Here is a 21,542-nt window from a genome sequence, read left to right on the forward strand (position 1 = left end):
CACTTTGATGGTGTCATTTGTAGCTTGACAGTGGCCACAATAGGAGATTTACACCACAGAAATTAGCAAATGCTACAATCAGGGCTTTTTCCATTCTGGAAAGCTGGCTCTTATGTACTAGTATACCCTTTGAAAGGGTAATGAGCATACCCCAAAAGGTCAGGCAGCCAAAACTTAATCAGGGCTCTACCATTTGCTAACAATGGGATTTAGCTACAATACCTAATATTAGTTACCTCATTTATAAAATAGGACTAATAGTATCCTGTATGTATATATGTCATATATATGATTTAATGAAATAATCCATGTCAAGAACACTTCCAAGCGCATACATGTGTCCAATAGATATGAGCAAATTATTACTATATTTATTCACAGAGAAGCAGGAATAGACTATGCAGGAAGGCCCATTATGACAGAACAAGAGAAAATGTGCATGTTGGAGGAGTCAATTGGGAGCAGCTAGCTCTTTTTTTTTTTTTAATGTTTATTTTTTTTTTGAGAGAGAGAGAAAGAGAAACAGAGAGTGGGGAAGGGGCAGAGAGAGGGAGACACAGAATCCAAAGCAGGCTCCAGGCTCTGAGCTGTCAGCAGAGAGCCCAACGTGGGACTTGAACATGAGATCATGACCTGAGCCAAAGTCAGAGGCTCAACCGACTGAGCCACCCAGGTACCCTTGGAGCAGCTAGCTCTTTTTGGTGCCTGGAGCTTTATCCCAAGCCTTCTAAGTCGAGGGAAAGGAATTCAGGCTCTGCTCCCAGGAGTACACAGCTGGGCTGCAGGCCCAGCATGCCCAGCATTCAGTGGGCCCCAGGAGAAATGACTGAGATCAGAGAACTCAGACCAGGGGTGGGACCGGCTAGACAAGCCATTCCAGGGGATGGTGGGTGAGTGTCCAGCTTAAATGTAGCCCCTGCAATGCAAGAGGAAATTCTGTCCATGAAGACGTTTGCAGCTGGATAAGAGGATTCAGAAGACCACAAGGAAGGGATAGTTGGCTCTTTCTGGGCTTGAATTCCCCAGGAAATCAAGCAAGAGACTGAGGTTCCCAAACCTGCTCAGGGCAGCAGAGGTTTGCAGAGGAAGGGATGTACCATTAAGGCCCCACAGCCAGACTGAGAGGAGGGGGGAAAGAAGGCTGTGGAGAGGAAAACTGGCCTCTGGTTGAAGGGTGGGTGCACACTAAATCCTGTGGCCTCCAGGGGGCGCTCTGGCCCAAGTATGGAGGAGCCCTTTCTCAGCCCAGCCCAGAGGGCTGGGAAGGACTCAGGATAAGCAGAAATGGCCACCTCAAGTGAGCAAAGAAGCAAGGCCAGTCCTATTTGAGTCCCCTGAGAAGAGTTGTCTTGTGCCCTGTGACCAGCACCGGAATGATCAACATACATATCCACAGCCTGGGTTCCCAAATGGACACAGTCCTCTGCCTCTTAGCTCCTGCTCAGAACTTGAGCTTGAACAGAACTGCCTGCCATGCAGAAGACTCTGCTGGTCTAGTCCCTGGGACCGTGGGGCAGGGGAAATGGGGTAGGGGGATGACGGTGGGGGGGGGGGGTTGTGGGGGGCAGGGAAGGAAGAAAAAGACTCCTATAATGGTATCTAAGCCCCCTTAGGGTAGACAAGAGAATTAGGAAACAACAGTGAGAAAGTGCCACAAATCACTCTTCTAGGATAGATAGACCCAGGGATGCTGTGAAGGGGACCAGAACTGTGTGGAGAAAAAGAGCCCAAGCTGAAAAACCACCATCCAGTATGTATACTGTCTCTCCTCAAAAAGTCCTGCTAGGCCAGAGGGGAGGCTGCTCCCCTGGGGCAGCAGGGCCATGCAGGGCCCTGATAGTACAGCTATTGAAGACCCTCACTGTGGATTTTCTGGGGGGTGTTTGTGACTCAATGTGAAAACCTCCATTCCCCTGGTAGGCTCAGCAAAATCTTGTAGGGCATGTAGGCACAGGTCTGGAGCTACAGACAGTGGTTTGAGGGGGTTTCTGAGGAAGAGTCACTGGGTGCTCAGGAGGGAGAATTCCAGGAAGGTTATATGAGGTTTTAGAGACTGAGAGGCAAAAACAAAAAACAAAAAACAAAACAAAATAGGTGAAAGCAAGTCTGCGGGTAGTGCTCCCTGTGTCCAGTGCCTAGAAGCTGGGGCAGAGCAGGTCCAGCCAGGGATGCCCTGCAGTGGGGACAAGGTGGGTGTCAGGCATCTGCTATAGGAGCTCTGACCTTTTTTTTAAGTATATATATAAATTTGTATTGGTTATATACCTTGAAGTGGCATTGCAGAGTATGCATCCTAGAGTACGCATATAATTACTTTTGGTAGACATTGCCAAGTAGTTTTCTTTTTTTTTTTTAATTTTATTTTTTATTTTTTAAAATTTACATCCAAATTCGTTAGCGTATAGTGCAACAATGATTTCAGGAGTAGATTCCTTAGTGCCCCTTACCCATTTAGCCCATACCCCCTTCCACAACCCTTCAAGTAACCCTCAGTTTGTTCTCCATATTTATGGTGTCTTCTGTTTTGTCCCCCTCCCTGTTTTTATATTATTTTTGTTTCCCTTCCCTTATGTTCATCTGTTTTGTCTCTTAAAGTCCTCATTTGAGTGAAGTCATATGATACTTGCCTTTCTCTGACTAATTTCGCTTAGTATAATACCCTCTAGTTCCATCCACGTAGTTGCAAATGGTAAGATTTCATTCTTTTTGATTGCCGAGTAACACTCCATTGTATATGTATACCACATTTTCTTTATCCATTCATCCATCGATGGACATTTGGGCTCTTTCCATACTTTGGTTATTGTTGATAGTGCTGCTATAAACATGGGGGTGCATGTGTCCGTTCAAAACAGCACACCTGTATCCCGTGGATAAATGCCTAGTAGTGCAATTGCTGGGTCGTAGGGTAGTTCTATTTTTAGTTTTTTGAGGAACCTCCATACTGTTTTCCAGAGTGGCTGCACCAGCTTGCATTCCCAAAGGAGCCCTGACATTTGCCTATACTGCCAAGGGCTTGGGAAGTCCCGATTTTCCCACTAAGGAGGAATGATATTATAAAGGCACATTTTCATCTGTAAGTCAGGGGAGAAGACTGAGCCTGAGGGCAGAGGCCTAGTGATACATTGTTCCAGAGGTCCCAGAAATCTTTGTTTTTCTGTTGGGAGAAAACTTTGCAGAGTAGGAAAGGGATCTGAGACTTTTGCTAGGGTTATATAGGGAAATGTCAGGGGCATGGGGCCATCTGAGAGGAATCAGGCCCCTTTCAGGGGGGCTAGGGAATAGGGGTCCTGGAACCTCAGCCTGGCCCATACCAGACTGCCTATATTTGTCTCCTGACTCAGCAGCCAAGTCTCAGATGGAAATGGGGCAGGCTTTGGGAGTGGCCCCAAGGAGTACTGAAGATAGCCGATACTAGAGATAGCAGGTGAGATACCAGGGCTGGAGAGAGAGAAGGATATGGGGATGGGACACTGGAGAGAGAAACAAGACCATCAGATGAAGGGCAGTGACAAGGGGACATATGACTCCTTGATCACAATATGCTTCCCATCATTAACACACCCCCAATTCCTGATATACCCCTTTCCCCAGAAGGAAAACAAATTGTCAGAAATTTGACTGCAATAATAGCAACAGTAGTCAGTACTTGAAATCCGGTCTTTTCCCCCATTCAACAAATAGTTATTGGGCATCCATTATGCACCAGGTACTATTTTAGGTGGATAGAATGTAATGGTAAACAGGATGGACAAAACAAACAAACAAAGCAACAAATAAATAGATGAAATAATTTCAAGATTTAATAAGTGACATAAAGGAAATATGCAAGTGTCTGAAATGGCTAGATAAGGTGGTCGAGAAAGACTTCATTCAGAAGATAGCATTTAAGCAAGACTCAGCAGTAAATATTGTGAAACCCCAGTTACAGTTCTATTTATTCTGTGATGGGTAAATAAAGTACTTTTCCCTTAAGGTGGAAACTACCAAGAAAGACTAATTACTAGAAATGCAATCTGGGAGAGAGACACCTCTTTCTGCCCCATTTAGCCCTTCCCTCCCAGGTGATTCTTCAAAGCTCTTTACCAGTAGGGGTGGGGCTGGGGGCAGGACTTAGACATTTGGCGACAGCGAAATATTATTGACCCATTAAGGGCAAAGCTGAAGAGATTTGGGAATGCCCCCAGAAAGACCCTTGATAAAGCTTGGAAAAAAGCTGTTCTCTGAGTATGTCTAAGTATGTTTGTATGAATGTCTGGTTGCTAAATATGTGTAAGTATCAGTGTCTTTAGCTATCTTAGAGCAGGGCTTGACACTTAGTACACAAAAGTGGTAATTTCCTCTTCTCTCCTCCCCCATTATAGAGGTAAATCCAACCACAGAAAGGTGCTTCTCAATCCATCTATGCCCTTCCTTGACCTTATGGGCACCTGGACCCATCACCAAGGTGATGAGAGTCACAACTGGGCATCAATGGCAGGGGCTAGTTACTGCTCAAAAGTCATTGAAGGGGGATGGGGCCTCTTGCCGGGAAGAGTTAGTCTTGGACTCAGATTTCTGTCCAGACCCTGACCTTATTTGCGCTGATGTAATCAGCCAATATTGGCATAGTTCTGATAGACAGGACTTGGAGTTTCAGCAGGCTCGTGGTGGGGGTGGTGCTGCTGCCATCTCTATATAGGGGGCTCATCCAGGTGCCCAGAGCTATCCTGTGGCATCTCAGCATGGCTCGTGCACTGGGAGTACCAGTTGCACTGGGGTTGTTGGGCCTGTGCTGGTCTCTGACCTTTGCCCACCCTCTTCCTCCGTGAGTAAAGCTGGGGTTGGGGAAGGACTGGGGACTGGGCTAAAGTGGGATAGGGCCAGTTTTTAGGGCCCTGTAAGTTTGAAGACAGGAGCTAAAGGAGAGGGATTTGGCCTAGTGGATCCAGACAACTATCTGTCTTGTCTCTAGGGATGGTACCCCTGGGAACGGAGCTGAAGGTGGGAGTGGGGCCAGAGTGAACCCAGATGTGACAGGTGAGGCCCCAGCTCCCTGAATCTGTCTGTCTGTCTGTGTCTCTGCATTGTATTACCTGACTGGTCTTTTACTTGTATCTCCCCACCTCCATCCCAGAACCCTGTTCGGATGGCTGGAGCTTTGATGCTACCACCCTGGATGAACATGGGGCCATGCTCTTTTTTAAAGGTAGGAGGGGCTGGGTTTGGGGCATTTGGGACTTCAGACTTGGTCCCATTCACTGAGGGTGTATCTGTCTGTGGAAGATCTCAGAAATCATCTGAGGGTATCACACACAGCTTCTCTGTAACTATCTCAGTAGGCCAAATGTTTGTTCTGGGTCCCTCAGAGTGTGTGTTTTTCAGGGGAGTTCGTGTGGAAGAGTCACAAATGGGTCCGGGAGTTAATCTCAGAGAGGTGGAAGAATTTCACCAGCCCTGTGGATGCTGCATTCCGCCGTGGTCACAACAGTGTCTTCCTGATCAAGGTACTTCTGGGCCAAGGTCAGGGCTGGGCCGGGAAGGGCTGGAATGGACATTATAGAGCCTCCCACAGGTGGCCCTAGCATGGACTCCTTACCTGTAGATTCCAGATTTCCTCCCCCTGTGCCTTATTTTCCTGAAGAAGCTCAAGCCAAGGGAGTGTATGTGCATGTGGGCCTGGCAGGCATAGCATCCAGGGGCTATTCTTCAGGCCCAATCTTTATACAGACTTCTCTGCTACTCCTGATGCTTTTGTCCATCCTTTCCTTCCTGGTAATTTCTTCCCTTGATTTCCATGACTCTGCATCAAGTACTCTTTGTATGGTGGCCAGGCTGTTCACAACAATGGCATCTGACTAGGGTGTGAGTGGAAGATGAAATCAAGTCTTCTGTGCTCACCAAGTCCCATGCCCTGGCCCAGGCTATGTCTGCTCAGAGGAAGGGGCGCCTTCTCCTAATTTGCATAAGGTGCTGTGTGCTTGGGGCAGCCCTCGCTGCCAGCTTGATTTCCCCTCCTGCCCTTTCTTGCTGTTTTGAAGCTTCTTATCCTCAGCCAGTCCCTGTATGTTCCTTGGAGATCTGTCCCAGATATACCCTCCCTGGGTGATCTCAACCATTGCTACAGCTCTGAGGACTCTCTGTGTTGTGGACACCAGATCTGGATATCTCCCAGAGCTCCAGACATCTCGTTCCTATTTCCTGCAGACATCTTCAACTTAGATGTTCTGTAGCACCTCAAATTCAATATATCCCAAACTGAACTTAGTATCTTTCTCACAAACCTACCCTTCCTGCTGTGTCCCCTGTTTCACTAAGTGGTACCACACTGTGCCAATTCCTACAAGTCAGGTACACATGGGGCTCGAGTTCTGGCCTTTGGTTATCTTTCCAAGCTTTTCTCCTCCCCCACCACATTCACTGTGTGCCAGCTACATGAGACCACATGTAGTTGTTTGTGCAGGCTTTGTGCCGGCTGCTCCCTCTGCTCCCTCTGCTCCCTCTGCTGGTAACACCCTTTCCACACTTGTCCACCTGAAAAATTCCTACTCAGGCCTAAATGCTTCCTCCTCTGTGAAGGCTTCCAGGAATTCTCTAAGTAAGCTTAAACACTCTGCCTATATTCCCAATGCACTTCACATGTTTCCACTTTGGTGGCTGCATGGCTAGGACTGTAGGATCCTTTCTGCTTTTCTACAGTGAACTCTTTGAAGGCAGAGACAATCTTGTTATCCTTTTATCCTCAGTGCCTTTCACAATATCTGGCATATGGTAGTCATTTAGCAACTGTTTCTTGAGTGAATGGATGAATACATAGATAAACAAATGAATGTATGAATGGATGGATGACTGCAGGATGACTATGTGTGGATGTGTTTGCCAAGACTAATGGTGTTACAGATAAGTGTGCCATGGGAGTCTCTGGTTGTACACAGCCAGATGTGTGCATGTGTTATAGCAACAGTGGTGGGATTTGCACAAACTAGTATTTGTGCAAGGGGTCAGCACATTGTTATCCACAGGTGGATCAAAAGTGTGTAGGCCTACAGGAGGACATTGTATAGATGCAATATATCAAAGATGTTGTGTGTAAATGCAGAATGGCAGCATGTGGAGGTGCACAGTTAAAAATAGAGTGATTTATATGCAGGGGGACAAAGTATGGGTGTACCCTCCGGAGAAGAAAGAGAAAGGATATCCTAAGTTGCTCCAAGAAGAGTTTCCTGGAATTCCATCCCCAGTGGATGCAGCTGTGGAATGTCACCGTGGGGAATGCCAAGATGAGGGTGTCCTCTTCTTCCAAGGTCAGTCGAGGCAGGAATAAGAGAGACTGGAGTAATGGTTGTTGGTGATTGAGGTAACACAGGGATGGTAGAGCCACCATATGGCTTCCCAAGGAAGGGAAGAAATAGAGATGCCAGTTATGATCTAGAGGTCAAATAGGGAAAGGAGAGGAAGTCATCCTGGGTGAGGTAATGGTGCAATTTTGCTAAAAGTTCTTCACTGTTCCCCATGACCCTTAGGATAAATCTGTATTCCTTAGTCTTACATATAAGGTTCTCCATGAGCAAGTTCCTACTGACCCTCCAGCCTCGACACTCATCATGCCCTTACCTTGAATATGAAACTCCAGAGACACTATGCTGTTCCTTATACACTCAATTTGCTTCATGCTTCAGACTTTCCTTTCTCTGGAGTTCCTTTTCCTCCTATTCTCTGCCTTGTAACTCCTGCTTCAGGTATTAATTTAAATATCACCTTCTCTGGAAAGTTTTCCCTGTCTCTCCTCACCGTACTTGCTGAGCCAATCATGTGCATTTTCCTGCTGAATTTTATTGTATGATCATTTTCAACTGTTTCCCTGCGGGCTGTGAGCTTCACATGGCCAGGATCATATCTGGCCCAGCCTGGGCCCAGTGCAAGTGTAAGGGAGGGTGTAGCCTGGCCCACTGAATGCTTGTTGATTGATTGGACAAAGGTAACCACACATGGTTCTGGGACTTGACTACGGGAGCCACAAAGGAGCGTTCCTGGCCGGCTGTTGGGAACTGCTCCTCTGCCCTGCGATGGCTCAGCCGCTACTACTGCTTCCGGGGTAACCAATTCCTGCGCTTCAACCCTGTCACGGGAGAGGTGCTTCCAAAGTACCCTCTGGATGTTCGAGACTACTTCATACCCTGCCCTGGCAGAGGTGAGAAAGCCCTAGCCCCTGAAACCTACTGGAATTCATCTACCTCCCCTGAGTTTTCATACCCCAGCTCCTACCTAAACTCTCTGGTATAGTACTTTGGCCCTTGCCCTAGCCCCATCTCCATGCTGGATCTTCCCAGTTGTCCTCCTGTGGGAGAAGCCTACATTCCCACTAATCCTTGCCATCTCTTCCACCTCAGACTGCATTCTGACCTCTGACCTCCCTCTGTGTTCCTCCTCACCTATTTCTCTTCCCAGGCCATGGACACAGGAATGGGACAGGCCATGGGAATGGTACCCACCCTGGCCATAGGGATGTGCGCTGTGGCCCAGATCTAGTCTTATCTGCACTGCTGACTGACAACCATGGTGCCACGTATGCCTTTAGTGGTGAGAGATACCCCTAATTCCCCCATCTCTGCCCTCCATTCCTCCCATCTCTTTCGCATGTATCTCCCATCTCTGATGTACTTCCTCCACTTTCATCACTGCATCCCTTATTTGTCCCCTTGGACCCCATCCTTAGCATCCTCAGCATGCAATTTTTTATCCCTCATCTCTTCTGATGCATATTGTTCAACCTTGTCTCTCATTGCCCAGGCCTCTAACTTCATCTACCTGTCTGCTTCCCAGTACCCTCTACTCTCAGGTCTGTGCCCTCTGTGGGTCCATATAACTCCTTATGTTATATTCCCTTTGCTCTTGCACATCTTGCCAGGTCCTCTAGCTCCCCCTAAGTATATCCTTAGGAGTTCCATCTTTTTCCAAGTTCTTGTTCTTAGTTTAGGCCTCTGGGCACAGCATTACCTGGGGATGAGGTGTTCCTGTTGCTGAGAACCTGCAACATGTTTTGGGTCCCTTAGACCTTCACTAGCCCGAGGAGGTTTCTTCTTTTAGTGACTGGGGAGGCACCTCTCTCCAGACCTGTGGCATTAATTGGTAAAGGCCATGTAATGATACCTAGGGATGTTCTGGGTTTAGTGAGGCACAAAGTGATGAGTCTTGATCCACACTTGAGGATAGCTCCAAGAGAAGGAGTAAAGCAACCAAGTTACATTCAGCCCAAGATAAATGTATGATCAGGTACAAATGTAAAATAGTGGTGAGAACACAGAATGGTGAAAATCCCGTTTTGCTCTTAAACCCTGGACAAATCTGATCAGACATGACTACCAAGCTATACTGAAAAAGACACAGTCATGAGGAGAGTATATCTCCACAACAGAAACACATGCTATAATGAGAACATTCATCCATGATGAAACACACATCTGTAGTGAAAATAGAGACTTATACTGTAAACAATGTGTAAAATAACACATAACTATCAGACCATGAAGCTATGGTGAAAGCATAGGACCACCAGGAGAACACACAGAAAAAGTGAGACAGAGATAAAGGAAAGGAGGTAGAGATCATTGAGAAATCAGGGCCATAGGGACCACATGGGGATGTAGAGAGAATACCCAGCCATGGAGAGATTATAGAACCTCCAGGCCATGTGGCCCTAAATAGAATTTAGCTGTACTCCCAAATCAAAAGTATTAGATATGTTCCCTAGTTGATGACAGAGTACCAGCTATGGAGAGAATACCATTATGTTAAAAATCCCCAGCTGAAGTGAGAATTCACTATCTTGGTGAAAACACTCATGTGACTCAGCTACTTAGCATAGGGCTGGTCCTCTCTTCTCTCCGATATATCTTTCTTTCTCTGCGTCATAGCTTCTTACCTATTCTTCCCGCCTTTTCACAATGTTGGCTTGCACGAGGACCATCATACCCTCTTCCTTCTCTCTATTCATGATCTTTTAGCCTCAGATCCAACTGGAAACTGCCTCACTTACTCTTTTTCCTACTTGGGTCGCCAGAGAGCAAATCTGACCCAGCCCATATTTTTATTCCAGGCCACATTGAAGTGATTGCTGGTCATTGTGTGCATTGGCTAGTGATGGAAAAGGGGCTCATCACTTATTTCCTCTGTACAAAGAGCACCACAGCCCATTCTCAAAATAGGGGCCACGAGCAGGGTAGTTTCATAAGGAGGTGAAGGTGGATACAGAGTCTCCATGACATACCCAGTAAACAACTATAAAGAGAACTTGTGGGTAGAGTGAGAACATCAGCTATTTATTCAACAAATAATGATTGAGCACCTGAGAGGCACTGGGCATTTTTCTAGGCACTGGGATACAGTAGCCAACATAGCAGATGAGACACATGCCTTCATAGAGCTTGACTAAGGAAGACAGGGCAATAAGAAAGAAAAAGAAAAGAATAATTTAGGTAGTTGTGAAGTGTTCTGGGAACATCAGAATGTTTCTTATTCTCAAATACCATTTGGTATGGATTTAAAAATTGTTGATGTTTTTAAATATGAAATTGAAAATGTTAGGTGTCAAAAAAAGCTGCGAAGAAATTAGGACAGGATAATGAGATAGAGGTGAGGAAAATGAGGGTCCCCTTCTTTGAAGAAATGCTTTTGAGCTGAGATTTCAGTGATAAAAAGGCATTAGGTACATAAAGCACTGGAGGAAAAGCATTTTAGGGAAGGTAGACAGCAGATACATTGATGAATCAGGAAAAGAGGCCAGTGAGGCTAAGGAACAGTGAAGGAGGAGGTGAGTGGTTTGAAAAGAGGGAAGCAGGGGCCAGATTAAATAGGCCTGGTAAGGATTTTCAACTGTAAAAGAAAGCCAGGAGGGGGCCTTGAGCATGACTGTGATATGTTCTCACTTATTTTTTGAAGATCATCCTGGAGTACCCAAGTCATTAAAGATATAATTGTATAAGCAGGGAATCCAGCTAGTACTTCTTGCAGTTGTCGGGATTAGACACAATAACAGCTTGGACTAGGATAATAGCAGAAGTGGTGAGGAGTCATCATAATATATTTTGGAGGTTGAGCCAACAGCATTTTTTTTTAAAGTTTATTTATTTTTGAGAGACAGAGAGCACTCATGAGAGAAAGGGAGGGGCAGAGAGAGAGGAAGAGAAAGGATCCCCTGCAGGCCCTGTGCTGTCAACATAGAGCCCAGTGAGGGGCTCAAAGTCACAAACCATGAGATCATGACGTGAGCCAAAATCAAGAGTCAGATACTTAACTGACTGAGCCACCTAGGCACCCCTTGAGCTGACAGCATTAACCAATGGATTGAATATTGGTTGGAGTGGGGAAGGGAAAAGAGAGGTTTCAAGAAATGACTTAGCTTTTGGGGCCCGGGCAACTAGGTGACCGGTAGTTCCTTTTCCTAAAATTGGGAAAAACTAGGGAAAGAGTAGGGGTGTGTGTGCGTGTGTGTGTGTGTGTGTGTGTGTGTGCGCACATGCGCACATACGTGTATGTATTTGGCAGGGGGCAGAAATCAGTTTGCACAGGTTAGGCTTTTGGTGCCTAATGGACCCACATGGACATGTTGGGTAGGCAGTTTAGTTTAAGCCTGATGCTCAAAGGAGAGGTCCATGAAAGCTGAAGAAGACAGATCAAAAGTCATCAGCATAAAGATGGTATTTAAAGCCCTGGACTGGGTGAAATCACCAAGGCAGTGAGTGTAGGTAGTGACAAGGCCCAAACTAGAGGATTCCAATATAAGATACCAGGCTAAAGAGAAGAATAGTCAAAAAAAATTTAGAAGAACACTGGAAGAGGCTGGTATCACAGGAGCCAAGATCCAAAAAAAGATCTTTAAAGAAGGGAGTCGTGAGCAGTCAAATGCTGCTGAGAGGCGGAGCAGGATGGAGACAGAATCGACGATTAGATTTGGCAAGTTGGAGGACACTGACGACCTTGAAAAGTACAGTTTCAATGGAGGAGGACATAAGTGTAAGTGAAGTGGGGAAAGGAAGGAAAGATAAATGGGAACTTAGACAATTCCTTTAATAAGTTGTTATGAAATGGGGAGAAGAAAATGAGGATGCTGGTCTGACTACTCCCTCATTCTCCTGTCACCTCAAGGGATTAGAGAACACCACCAGAATGAGAACACTCAGTGGGAGTGTGCTGTGGTGCTTCCCTTTCAACTTCTGGTCACTGTGTCTCATCTGTAGTACTTTTGTACATGGATGTCTGAGATGTGTAGGGAGCATCCACCAACCTTCTTGGGACTTTGGCCACTGTTCTCCATGCTTGCCCTTCTGTCAGGCCCCCAGTGACTCCAGCTCCAATCAGGTCACCATGCCCAACTTTGCTGAAGTCCTGCTCTAGCTCCTCTCACCTGGCCTCTTCACTCTTGGCCTCTGGATGTTCTCTCCTGCTTCTCAGGACCTATTCCTGTACCTGTTACTTGCCTGTTCACTGCCTGGCCTTTTACTACCAGCACTAAAGGTACCTCTGATACCCCACAGGGTCCCACTACTGGCGTCTGGACACCAGCCGTGATGGGTGGCACAGCTGGCCCATTGTCCATCAGTGGCCCCAGGGTCCTTCAACAGTGGATGCTGCCTTTTCCTGGGATGATAAACTTTACCTGATCCAGGTATGTGTTGGGAGAGAAGCTTGAAATGGTGACTGGGAGAATATCCAGCTCTATGCTGATTAATGTCCTTTTTCCTCTAGGGCACTCAGATATATATCTTCTTGACTAAAGGAGGCTATACTCTAGTAGATGGTTATCCAAAGAGGCTGGAGAAGGAATTTGGGAGCCCTCATGGGATCAACCTTGAGGCTGTAGATGCAGCCTTTACTTGTCCTGGGTCTTCTCGGCTCCACATTATGGCAGGTGAGGGGCATCTGGATACTAAAGGGTGACTTATTCTGCTATATCTCCATGGCATAGATCCCCATCAGGGCATAAGAAGGGCAAGATCAGGATCCCCATGATGTGTAAGCCATGTTATGTCTGATGCCTTTTTCCCAGGACGGAAGCTGTGGTGGCTGGACCTGGAGTTAGGAGCCCAAGCCACATGGACGGAGCTTCCTTGGCCCCATGAGAAGGTTGATGGGGCCCTGTGTGTGGAAAAGTCCCTTGGCCCCAACTCATGTTCTGCCAACGGCCCTGGCTTGTACCTCATCCATGGCCCCAATTTGTACTGCTACAGTGATGTGGAGAAACTGAACACAGCCAAGACCCTACCCCAGCCCCTGAGAGTGGACAGCCTCCTGGGCTGCAGTCATTGAGAGGAGGGCTCTTGACATGAGTCTGGCATAGCCCCTTCTGCCTATTTTCTTTACAATAAAGCCAGAGTGCTGCTTTGCTGGACTCAAGGGGCCCTGTTGTGGAACAGTCTCACTTCTTCCTTTGAATTAAGAAGCTAATGACATCTCTTTGGAGGCTCTCAAGTTCAAATGAGGCTGTGGGAAGCAAGGGAGGGGAGGGCTGAGGGACAAATCCCTGGAAGTAGATCCACACTCCAGACCACGGCCTTATCTGGTTTAAGGCCAACCCCTCCTGACCTGGGGGCCCCTTGTTTTGTGGGAATTTGGTGGCTAGAACAGTAGACTGACAAGCTCCAACTGCCATACAGGGCTTTGCACTGGGAGGCCAGGTCATAAAGTGGTTCTTGATATGCACCAGTCAGTCCTACTGGACCAGGAGACTGCCTAAGGTTCCTTCACCAGCTTCAGTGGCTGGGAGGGAGGGAAGGAGATGAATCTGGGCCTCTTAGATCAGGATGGACCCAGGACTTGAGGTTGGCTGGGGCTGGGAACAGAGGTTAGGGGTAAGGCACCAGAGCTGTGGGGTCCACTCCCAAGAAGAATCTTGAGCTTTCTCCTTCATCCCTGATGATGTCTGGATGATTATCCTTATAGGGCTGGCTGCCCTTCCTTCAGTCTGAGGGGTAAGGATAAGGCCAGAGTCTCAGGTCTGGGCCTCATTCAGTTGATGTACTACATCTAGGGCCATCACTGTATCATACTAGAGAGCTTGGAGGTGTCTAAACAGTTATCCAGCAATTCTGGTACTCAAGGTTAACTTTCTCCTCTCTGAGGAGGAAATCTAAGTCTCTTTATTCTCTTCTCCCACCTGCTCTGTCACTTGGAAGCCTCTAGCTTGTTTCCAAGGAACTCACAGAAAAGATCCTACTCATGCTTCTTTCATCCACTTACCTCCTATGCGCCGAGAAGTGTGTCAGTCAACGAATTACACAGTCCCTGCCCTCAATAATCTCCAACTCTATATCACGGTCAAGAGGGGACCCCAGACAAGGCATTAGACAAATGCAATAAAGTGAGATAGAGATTAAGGTGGAAGACTGTATATACAAAGGAGAGTGGAGCCAGCAATGCCTGGGATGAAGGGGTTAGGAAAGGCTTTACACATAACACTTAATCTGAGTTTCAAAAGAGGAGTAGAACGTATGGAATCCCTTTAGCAAATATATATTCACTGCCTACTATGCAGTACCATTCCAGGAGCATTATAGGCAGGAGGGAACACAAGCAAAGAAAAGCCAGAGCAGAAGAAACAGCCAGGATTGGGAACCACAGTAATTCAGGGGAGCTAGATGAAGGGCTGGTGGGAGATGAGGTTGGAGAAGGAGGCAGGGGCTTATGAGTTCATGCCAGGCTAAGAAGCTAAGATTTTGTCTGTCTTTGGGGGCAATGAAGACCTACTGAGGGATTTTAGACATGGGTATGGAGTGTTGAGGTTTACATTTTAGAGAGATCACTGTGACTGGGTGAAAGGAGGCCACAATGGATGTGAGATCACTGAGGAGACTGGTGCTGTTACTAGATGGTAAATCACATAGACCTGGACACTGGGTGGTAATGGAGATGAAGAGAAGTAGGTGGATCAATAAGTATTTAGAAGACAGTCTATAGGGCTTGCTAAAATATTGGATAGAAGGCTGAGGGGGAAGTGAGAAATCTCACCTCCAAACTGCTCTGTGGCCCTTTTTCCCCACTCATAATTGCACCTCTCCTTCCCAAACTTCTCATGGCACCCTATTGAATTCACCCAATGGTTAATAAGCTTCTCTATATTCTCTATACACTCCATAGTTAATACACTTCTCTATCTCTTTACCTCCAGCTTTAACTGAGATCAGGCTCTGCTCCAAGGTCCCCCCTCCTTTCCCTATAGCTGTCCCAATAGATGGGCAACAATATCAGTATTAGTATGACTCCCATACACATGTGTACCATTTCTCTTCCTCTTTAAAAAAAAAGTTTATTTTGAGAGAGAAAGAAAGAGAGTATGTGCATGCATGCACGAGAGTTGGGATGGGGAAAGGAGAGAGACAGAGGGAATCCTAAGCAGGCTCCATGCTGTCAGTGCAAAGCCTGATGAGGGGCTGGATGTCATGAACCATGAGATCATGGCCTGAGCCGAAATCAAGACTTGGATGCTTAACTGACTGAACCACCGAGGTGCCTCTTCTTCCTTCTTTCTTTCTCTTTCTTTCTTTCTTTCTTCCTTTCTTCCTTCCTTCCTCCCTCCCTCCCTCCCTCCCTCCCTCCCTCTTTCTTTCTTTCTGTCTTTCTTTTTTTCTTTCTTTCTTTCTCCCTCCCTCCCTCCCTTTTCTTTCTCTCTTTCTTTCTTGTTTAATATTTATTTATTTTGAGAGAGAGAGAGGGAGAGAGACCGAGAGAGGAGGGGGAGGGGCAGACAGAGGGAGACACAGAATCCAAAGCAGGCTCCAGGCTCTGAGCTGTTAGCACAGAGCCCAATGTGGGGCTCGAACTCACGAACTGTAAGATCATGACCTGAGCCAAAGTCAGACACTTAACCGACTGAGCCACCCAGGTATCCCTCTTCCTCTTTCTATGCAGGTTAAATTCCTAAATTCCTTCTTTGACATCATGCAAGTGAGCAATACCTCTCTTTTTTTTTTTTCTTTTTATGTTTGTTTATTTATATTGAGAAAGAAAGATAGAGAGTGAGCAGGGGAGGGGCAGAGAGAGAGGGAGAATCCTAAGCAGGCTCTGCACCATCAGCTTGGAGCCTGACATGGGGCTTGATCCCTTGAACCACAAGATCACGCCCTGAGCCAAAACCAAGAATCCGACGCTCAACTGACTGAACCACCCAGCTGCCCCAAGCCATACCATTCTTTTTTTTTTTTTAATGTTTATTTATTTTTGAGAGAGAGAGAGAGAGAGAGAGAGAGAGAGAGAGAGAGAGAGACCGTGAGTTGGGGAGGGGCAGAGAGCGAGGGAGACAGAATCTCAAGCAGACTCCAGGCTCTGAGCTGTCAGCACAGAGCCTGATGTGGGGCTCTAACCCACGAACTGTAAGATCATGACCTGAGCTGAAGTCGGACGACTAACCAACTGCACCACCCTTGTGCCCCCATACCATTCTTATGGCCATCATCTACCAACCTTCTGCTATGTCCTCTCAGTTGGTGAAGCCATCCAATTAGTATGACCAAACTCTGACCCTACTCATTATTCACAATTGCTCTTCCTGTGAAAAAATGCCTTAAGTTCCACCATCCCACTTGTGACCACAACCTCTTATCCTTATGTTTCTGCCTCCTGCACAACTACATTCTCCTTCTCCACCTCCTTGGTTTTATAGAGATGTTTGATCCCTTAATTATCTCCCAGTCCTCCATGCCCTCAAAGCCATTCTTTCCTTACCCTAGGTGAACATTAAGATTGATCACCTGAACAACTTACTTAACAATACTTTTATTTCTCTGTTCCCTCTAATTTCTACTTAATCTAGCTATAAAAAAAGAAAAGAAATACAAAAACCAATGTTAGGTCAGAAAAAGAGTGAGAACTTTAGAATCAGTCATGTCTGAATTCCAATCCTAGCTAGGCCACTTACTAACTCTGTATATTTGAGAAATTTAGCCTCTCTGAGTTTTGTGAGTGGTGTATGTGTGTGTACATGCATGTGTGTATGCAAAAAACGAATGCATATTGTATTGATGGCTGTTCAATAAAAATACAGAAATCACTCCAGATATAACAAGTAGAGGAGGATTTAAAGCAAAGAATTTGTTACAAAGTTGTAAGGGAGGGGGGCAGCTGGCTGGCTTGGTCAGTAGAACATGTGACTCTTGACCTTAGGGTCATGAGTTGAAGCCCCACATCGGGTGCTGAGCTTACTTAACAACAACAACAACAACAACAACAACAACAACAACAACAACAACATCATAATGGAGATCTGCAGAAGCATAAAAAGGAAAACAGAGTTATTCAGAGACCAGGAAACTACCATTCACCTTGGTTTAGAGGGGGAAAAGGGAGAAAAGTTATTGCCCAAGAACCAAGAAGCTGGAATGTACACATCTACATGAGTGGATCAAGGAGCTGGAGCCTACAAATCTGCACTAGCTGCTGATGTGCCTGGAGTTTGCATTGCTGATGCTACTGGAATCACCTCTGCTTTTGCTGGGCAGGAACCACTGCTGCTGATGTTGCCAGAGGCACCTCTCCCTTCCCCCTACTCTCCTCATGCTACAAAGGCATCTGAGAAATGTGGCTTTCAGATTTCCAGCCCGGTTAGTACAGGGGAGGCTACAGAAGAGTGGGTGTGGGGATGAGTACCAATAGGCAACATCTGCCACATATATTCATCATATATGAGTTGGGTGATAAAACCTAACTCAAATTAGTATTAATTAAGCACAAAGGAAATTTACTGACTTACGGGACTTTAGGCAGAGGTAAATATAGGTATTAAATTGATGTTGTCAGGCATCTGTCTCACTCCACCCCTTAGCTCTGCCTTGAGTTGGCTTTGTTCTCAGGCAGGCTCATCCTTCCCTGTGGCAAGATGTCTACCAGGTTTGCCTTCTATGAACACCTCTTGCCCAACAGCTGCAGGAAACTGCTCATATTCCATCATGTACCCATTTCTGAATTGATCACTTTGACCTGACTCTAGGTTAGGGATCCAGCACTGACATGGATATGGGACTGAGATGATTCCCGTCTGAACCACATAGAGTGGGGTGGGGATGGATCTTCAGAGAAAACTGATGTGCTGTTACCAATAAGAAGGGGGTGGGTGCTGTGCAGATAACAACAATGGCAACAACATGTTCACGACAGGGTAATACTCACCTTATAAGGGTTTTCTTGTTCTCATCCAAACGTATTGCTTCCTCAGATAAAGATTTTGACAATATTGATATCACCAGGTGCAAAATCCCTCAACCTCTTGCCTGCTCCACTTTATTAATTACCCTACCTATACCCTTGTCTTCATTTCTATCCATTCAGCCCATAAAGTTAAGGTGTCTAATTCTTCTCCATGAACTCTTGATCTTACCTCCTCTTATTGCCTCCAGGATCTCCCTCCATCTCTCATCATCTTTTTCTTTCCTTTTTTTTTAAAGTTTACTTTGAGAGAGAGAGAGAGAGAGAAAGTTGGGGAGGGACAGAGAGAGAGGGAGAGAGAGAGAATCCCAAACAGGCTCTGTCAGCGCAGAGCCTGATCAGGGGCTCAAACTCACCAACTGTGAGATCATGACCTGAGCAAAAGTAGGATGCTTAAATGACTGAGCCACCCAGGTGCCCCTCATCATCTTTTTTATTTTCAAATTCATCTTCTCCACTGGTATCTTTTTGTAATTTATACCCATGTTCAAGTCTCTACCATCTTAAAAAGACAAAACCAGAATCTTTAACTTCACATATCACTTTTCACCTGTCTATTCCTTCTTCCAAATTTCTCGAAAAGGGGGGGGTCTGCACTTATTTATTCTACTTCCTTATTTTCATTTGTTCAATGTTCTTGCATTGTGGCTTCTGCCCTCATTTTCTGCTGACACAGATCATATCATGAGGATCCAGGCCTTCAATGTTGCCAAATTCAAAGGATACTTTTTTATTGGAAATCTTTGCTGCATTCAATGCTGTTGACCACTTCTTCCTCCTTGAAAGTCTTTCCTCCCTTGGATTTCTTCCATGACATTACTCTTTGCTGATTGTTCTCTTACTGTGTCTTCTCAGTTTTCTTCTTAGCCTTCTTTTCCTCTGCTGGCTCCCCAAATGCTGGTGGTACTCCTAGACTTCACCTCAGTCCTTTTCTCTTCTCACCCTATATCCTCTTCCCAGGAATATACTAAAATAGTTCTGTTCAAGAAGGGCATTAAGCAAGTCCTTGCTAGGCCTAGCATCTGACTTATGAATGCCACTCCATATAATATTTGGAAATATTTTACTCCTTATAGATTTTTCAAATCATAACAACCACCCAGAAGAGGGTTTATTGAATAAACTACAAGAAAAATTGCAATATCAAAGCAATACTTATATACAGTGGTATAAACGGCTGCCTTTGCATCATTAAGTGTCTTTGCTGCTAATAGAGATGAAGGATCTATTCTTCCATATAGGTGACACAGGTGCCAACTGCCTGGTAATGTTAAATGGCTGGTTTATTAATCAAAAAAGCGTAAAGCCAGTATTCTTGGTATGTGACTTTGGATAGATTTGCCTTTTTTTTTTAAAGTTTATTTATTTATTAATTTTGAGAGAGAGAGAGAGAGAGGGAGGGAGAGAGGTGTGTGTGTAAGCAGGGAAGGGGCAGAGAGAGAGGGAGAGAAAATCCCAAGCACGCTCTGCGCTGTTAGTGTGGAGCCCGATGCAGGATTCAAACTCACAAACTGTGAGATCGTGACCTAAGCTGAAACCAAGAGTTGAGTGCTTAACCAACTGAGCCATCCAGGTGCCCCTGGATAGACTTGCTTCTAAATAAAGTTTTTTCCTAATAGTTTCAAAGTAATAACTTTAAAAGATTGCTGCCTCAGAGGGACCTACATTGGTCAGAACCACACACTGAGCATCTGAGGCAGTTCATAGGCTATTGATTGCTCTGAGGCCATGGAGAGCATTAGAAATGGAGAAGAGATACAATAGAGAAAGGATGGGTGAAGGACACAGTTTGACTCCCCATTATTCAGGAAGCTTTGCAGACTCACGAAGGGATCAGGGATTCAAGAAGACTGTGTGTAGGTCAAACTGCACTATGTGTGAACTGTACAATTTCCTTTTCTACATCTTAGGTAATTAGACTCCTTTCCCCACCTTCCCCACCCTGTACTGTGTGCCTCTGGCTATCTGAAGAGATTTCCCTGAATACTGCAGCCATCCTACTCAATGGGATTGGGAAGACAAGTATGCTGATTTGTAAATGGGTGATATTTCTGGATTTTTTCATTTGCTCCAGCAGAAATCCAGAAGTCATCTCTTTATTCATACTTCCATAGCCAATCAATCAAATGATCACTATTTTTGTGAATTCTACCTACTGAATTTTTGTTAAACCTATGCAACTTTCTCTATCCCTACTCCCACCACTATAATTATTTGCTACCTAGACTACATCAATTGCCTCCTAACTGGTCCCCACACTGCCAATTTTGCCCTCCTCCTATCTATTCTCCACTTAGCAGCTGAAGTGATCTTCTAAAATACAAGGGGGAACATTCTACTCCCCTGCCTCAAACCCTCTGATGATTACTTATTCCCCTTAAAATAATGTCCAGAATGCTTAGCCTAATATACAAGGCCCTTTTTGATTTGGTACCTATCCACCTTTCTAGCTCATCTAATAAGATGAGAATACTTCTCCATTCTCACATCCATATTGGCCTTCTTGTACTTCTCCTTGGCCTTGGAGTGATTTCCTCTTCTTCTGGATGACCTCTATCTCCTTTACCCCTTTGCCTCTCATAAGTGCCACTGCCTTATAAAAGCCTTCCCAAACCTCCCAGGCCAAATTTAGTCTGCTCCTAGCATCCTGTCCATCTCCTTCAAGATAGTCATGACATTTCTAACCACATGTTAATGTCTCTTTCCCCTGTTATTCAAGCTTTATGAATGTGGGGACAATGCCATGTATTCTTGTTTCTTTACATGTTCCTAGCACCAAGGACAGTGCCTCACAATTATTTGTTGAAAGAAAGAATGAATGAATGAGGAGGACACCCTTCCTCTCTTGGATAATTCTTACTCATCTTTCAAGAACCAAGGTCAGATATTATATCTTCAGATTGGGTTACAGTAAAATCTGATTCATCTTTGGATCCTTAGGTTGTAGGTTGGGACCTGGTACATGGTTCATATATCATAAATGTTTGTCAAATCATAATAAACTCTTGGCCAGGAATTAATAATTATTGAAACTGAATGATGGGTATATGAGGGTTTGTTATACTGTTAAGTCTCCTTTTGTATATATTTGAAATTTTCCATAGTAAACAAATTTAAAACATTCATATTCACCTCAAGTCAAGTGAAAGTGTAGTCAAGGATGATCTTGAGGCTTCTGGCTTGGACAATCAAGTAGATGGTGGTGCCATTCACTGCGAAGGGCGAAGCAGAACTGTATCCAGGCTACTGTGTATGTGTGTGTCTGTGTATGCGTGTGTTGGGGAGAGTTCTTTTTCACCACAGTGAAACTTCTTAGAAGGCCAATAAAAGGATGAGGTAATGAATTTAGATTTGGACATCTTTAGTTTGAA

The 21,542-nt window shown here is 45.4% G+C and overlaps 1 protein-coding gene across 1 annotated transcript; it reads left to right on the forward strand.

The window, feature by feature from the left end:
- Window positions 1-4,649: 4,649 nt before the first annotated feature.
- On the forward strand, window positions 4,650-13,366 carry HPX (hemopexin). The gene is made up of 10 exons (XM_015079304.3): window positions 4,650-4,807; window positions 4,955-5,019; window positions 5,117-5,188; window positions 5,365-5,486; window positions 7,130-7,283; window positions 7,958-8,170; window positions 8,428-8,559; window positions 12,513-12,643; window positions 12,724-12,886; window positions 13,025-13,366. The coding sequence occupies exons 1-10, from the start codon at window positions 4,725-4,727 to the stop codon at window positions 13,282-13,284; spliced, it is 1,395 nt and encodes a 464-aa protein (XP_014934790.2). The 5' UTR covers window positions 4,650-4,724; the 3' UTR covers window positions 13,285-13,366.
- Window positions 13,367-21,542: the final 8,176 nt, after the last annotated feature.

This window comes from Acinonyx jubatus, chromosome D1 (genome assembly GCF_027475565.1).
Source record: "Acinonyx jubatus isolate Ajub_Pintada_27869175 chromosome D1, VMU_Ajub_asm_v1.0, whole genome shotgun sequence".
Classification (NCBI taxonomy): Eukaryota; Metazoa; Chordata; class Mammalia; order Carnivora; family Felidae; genus Acinonyx; species Acinonyx jubatus.

What these genes read in the sequence shown, in the direction of transcription:
- HPX (XM_015079304.3), top strand. Translation starts at nt 4,725, where the DNA reads ATGGCTCGTGCACTGGGAGTACCAGTTGCACTGGGGTTGTTGGGCCTG. An exon ending in GGCCATGCTCTTTTTTAAAG is followed by an intron (nt 5,189 to 5,364) that starts GTAGGAGGGGCT and finishes TGTGTTTTTCAG; the next exon opens with GGGAGTTCGTGTGGAAGAGT. An exon ending in CATACCCTGCCCTGGCAGAG is followed by an intron (nt 8,171 to 8,427) that starts GTGAGAAAGCCC and finishes TTCTCTTCCCAG; the next exon opens with GCCATGGACACAGGAATGGG.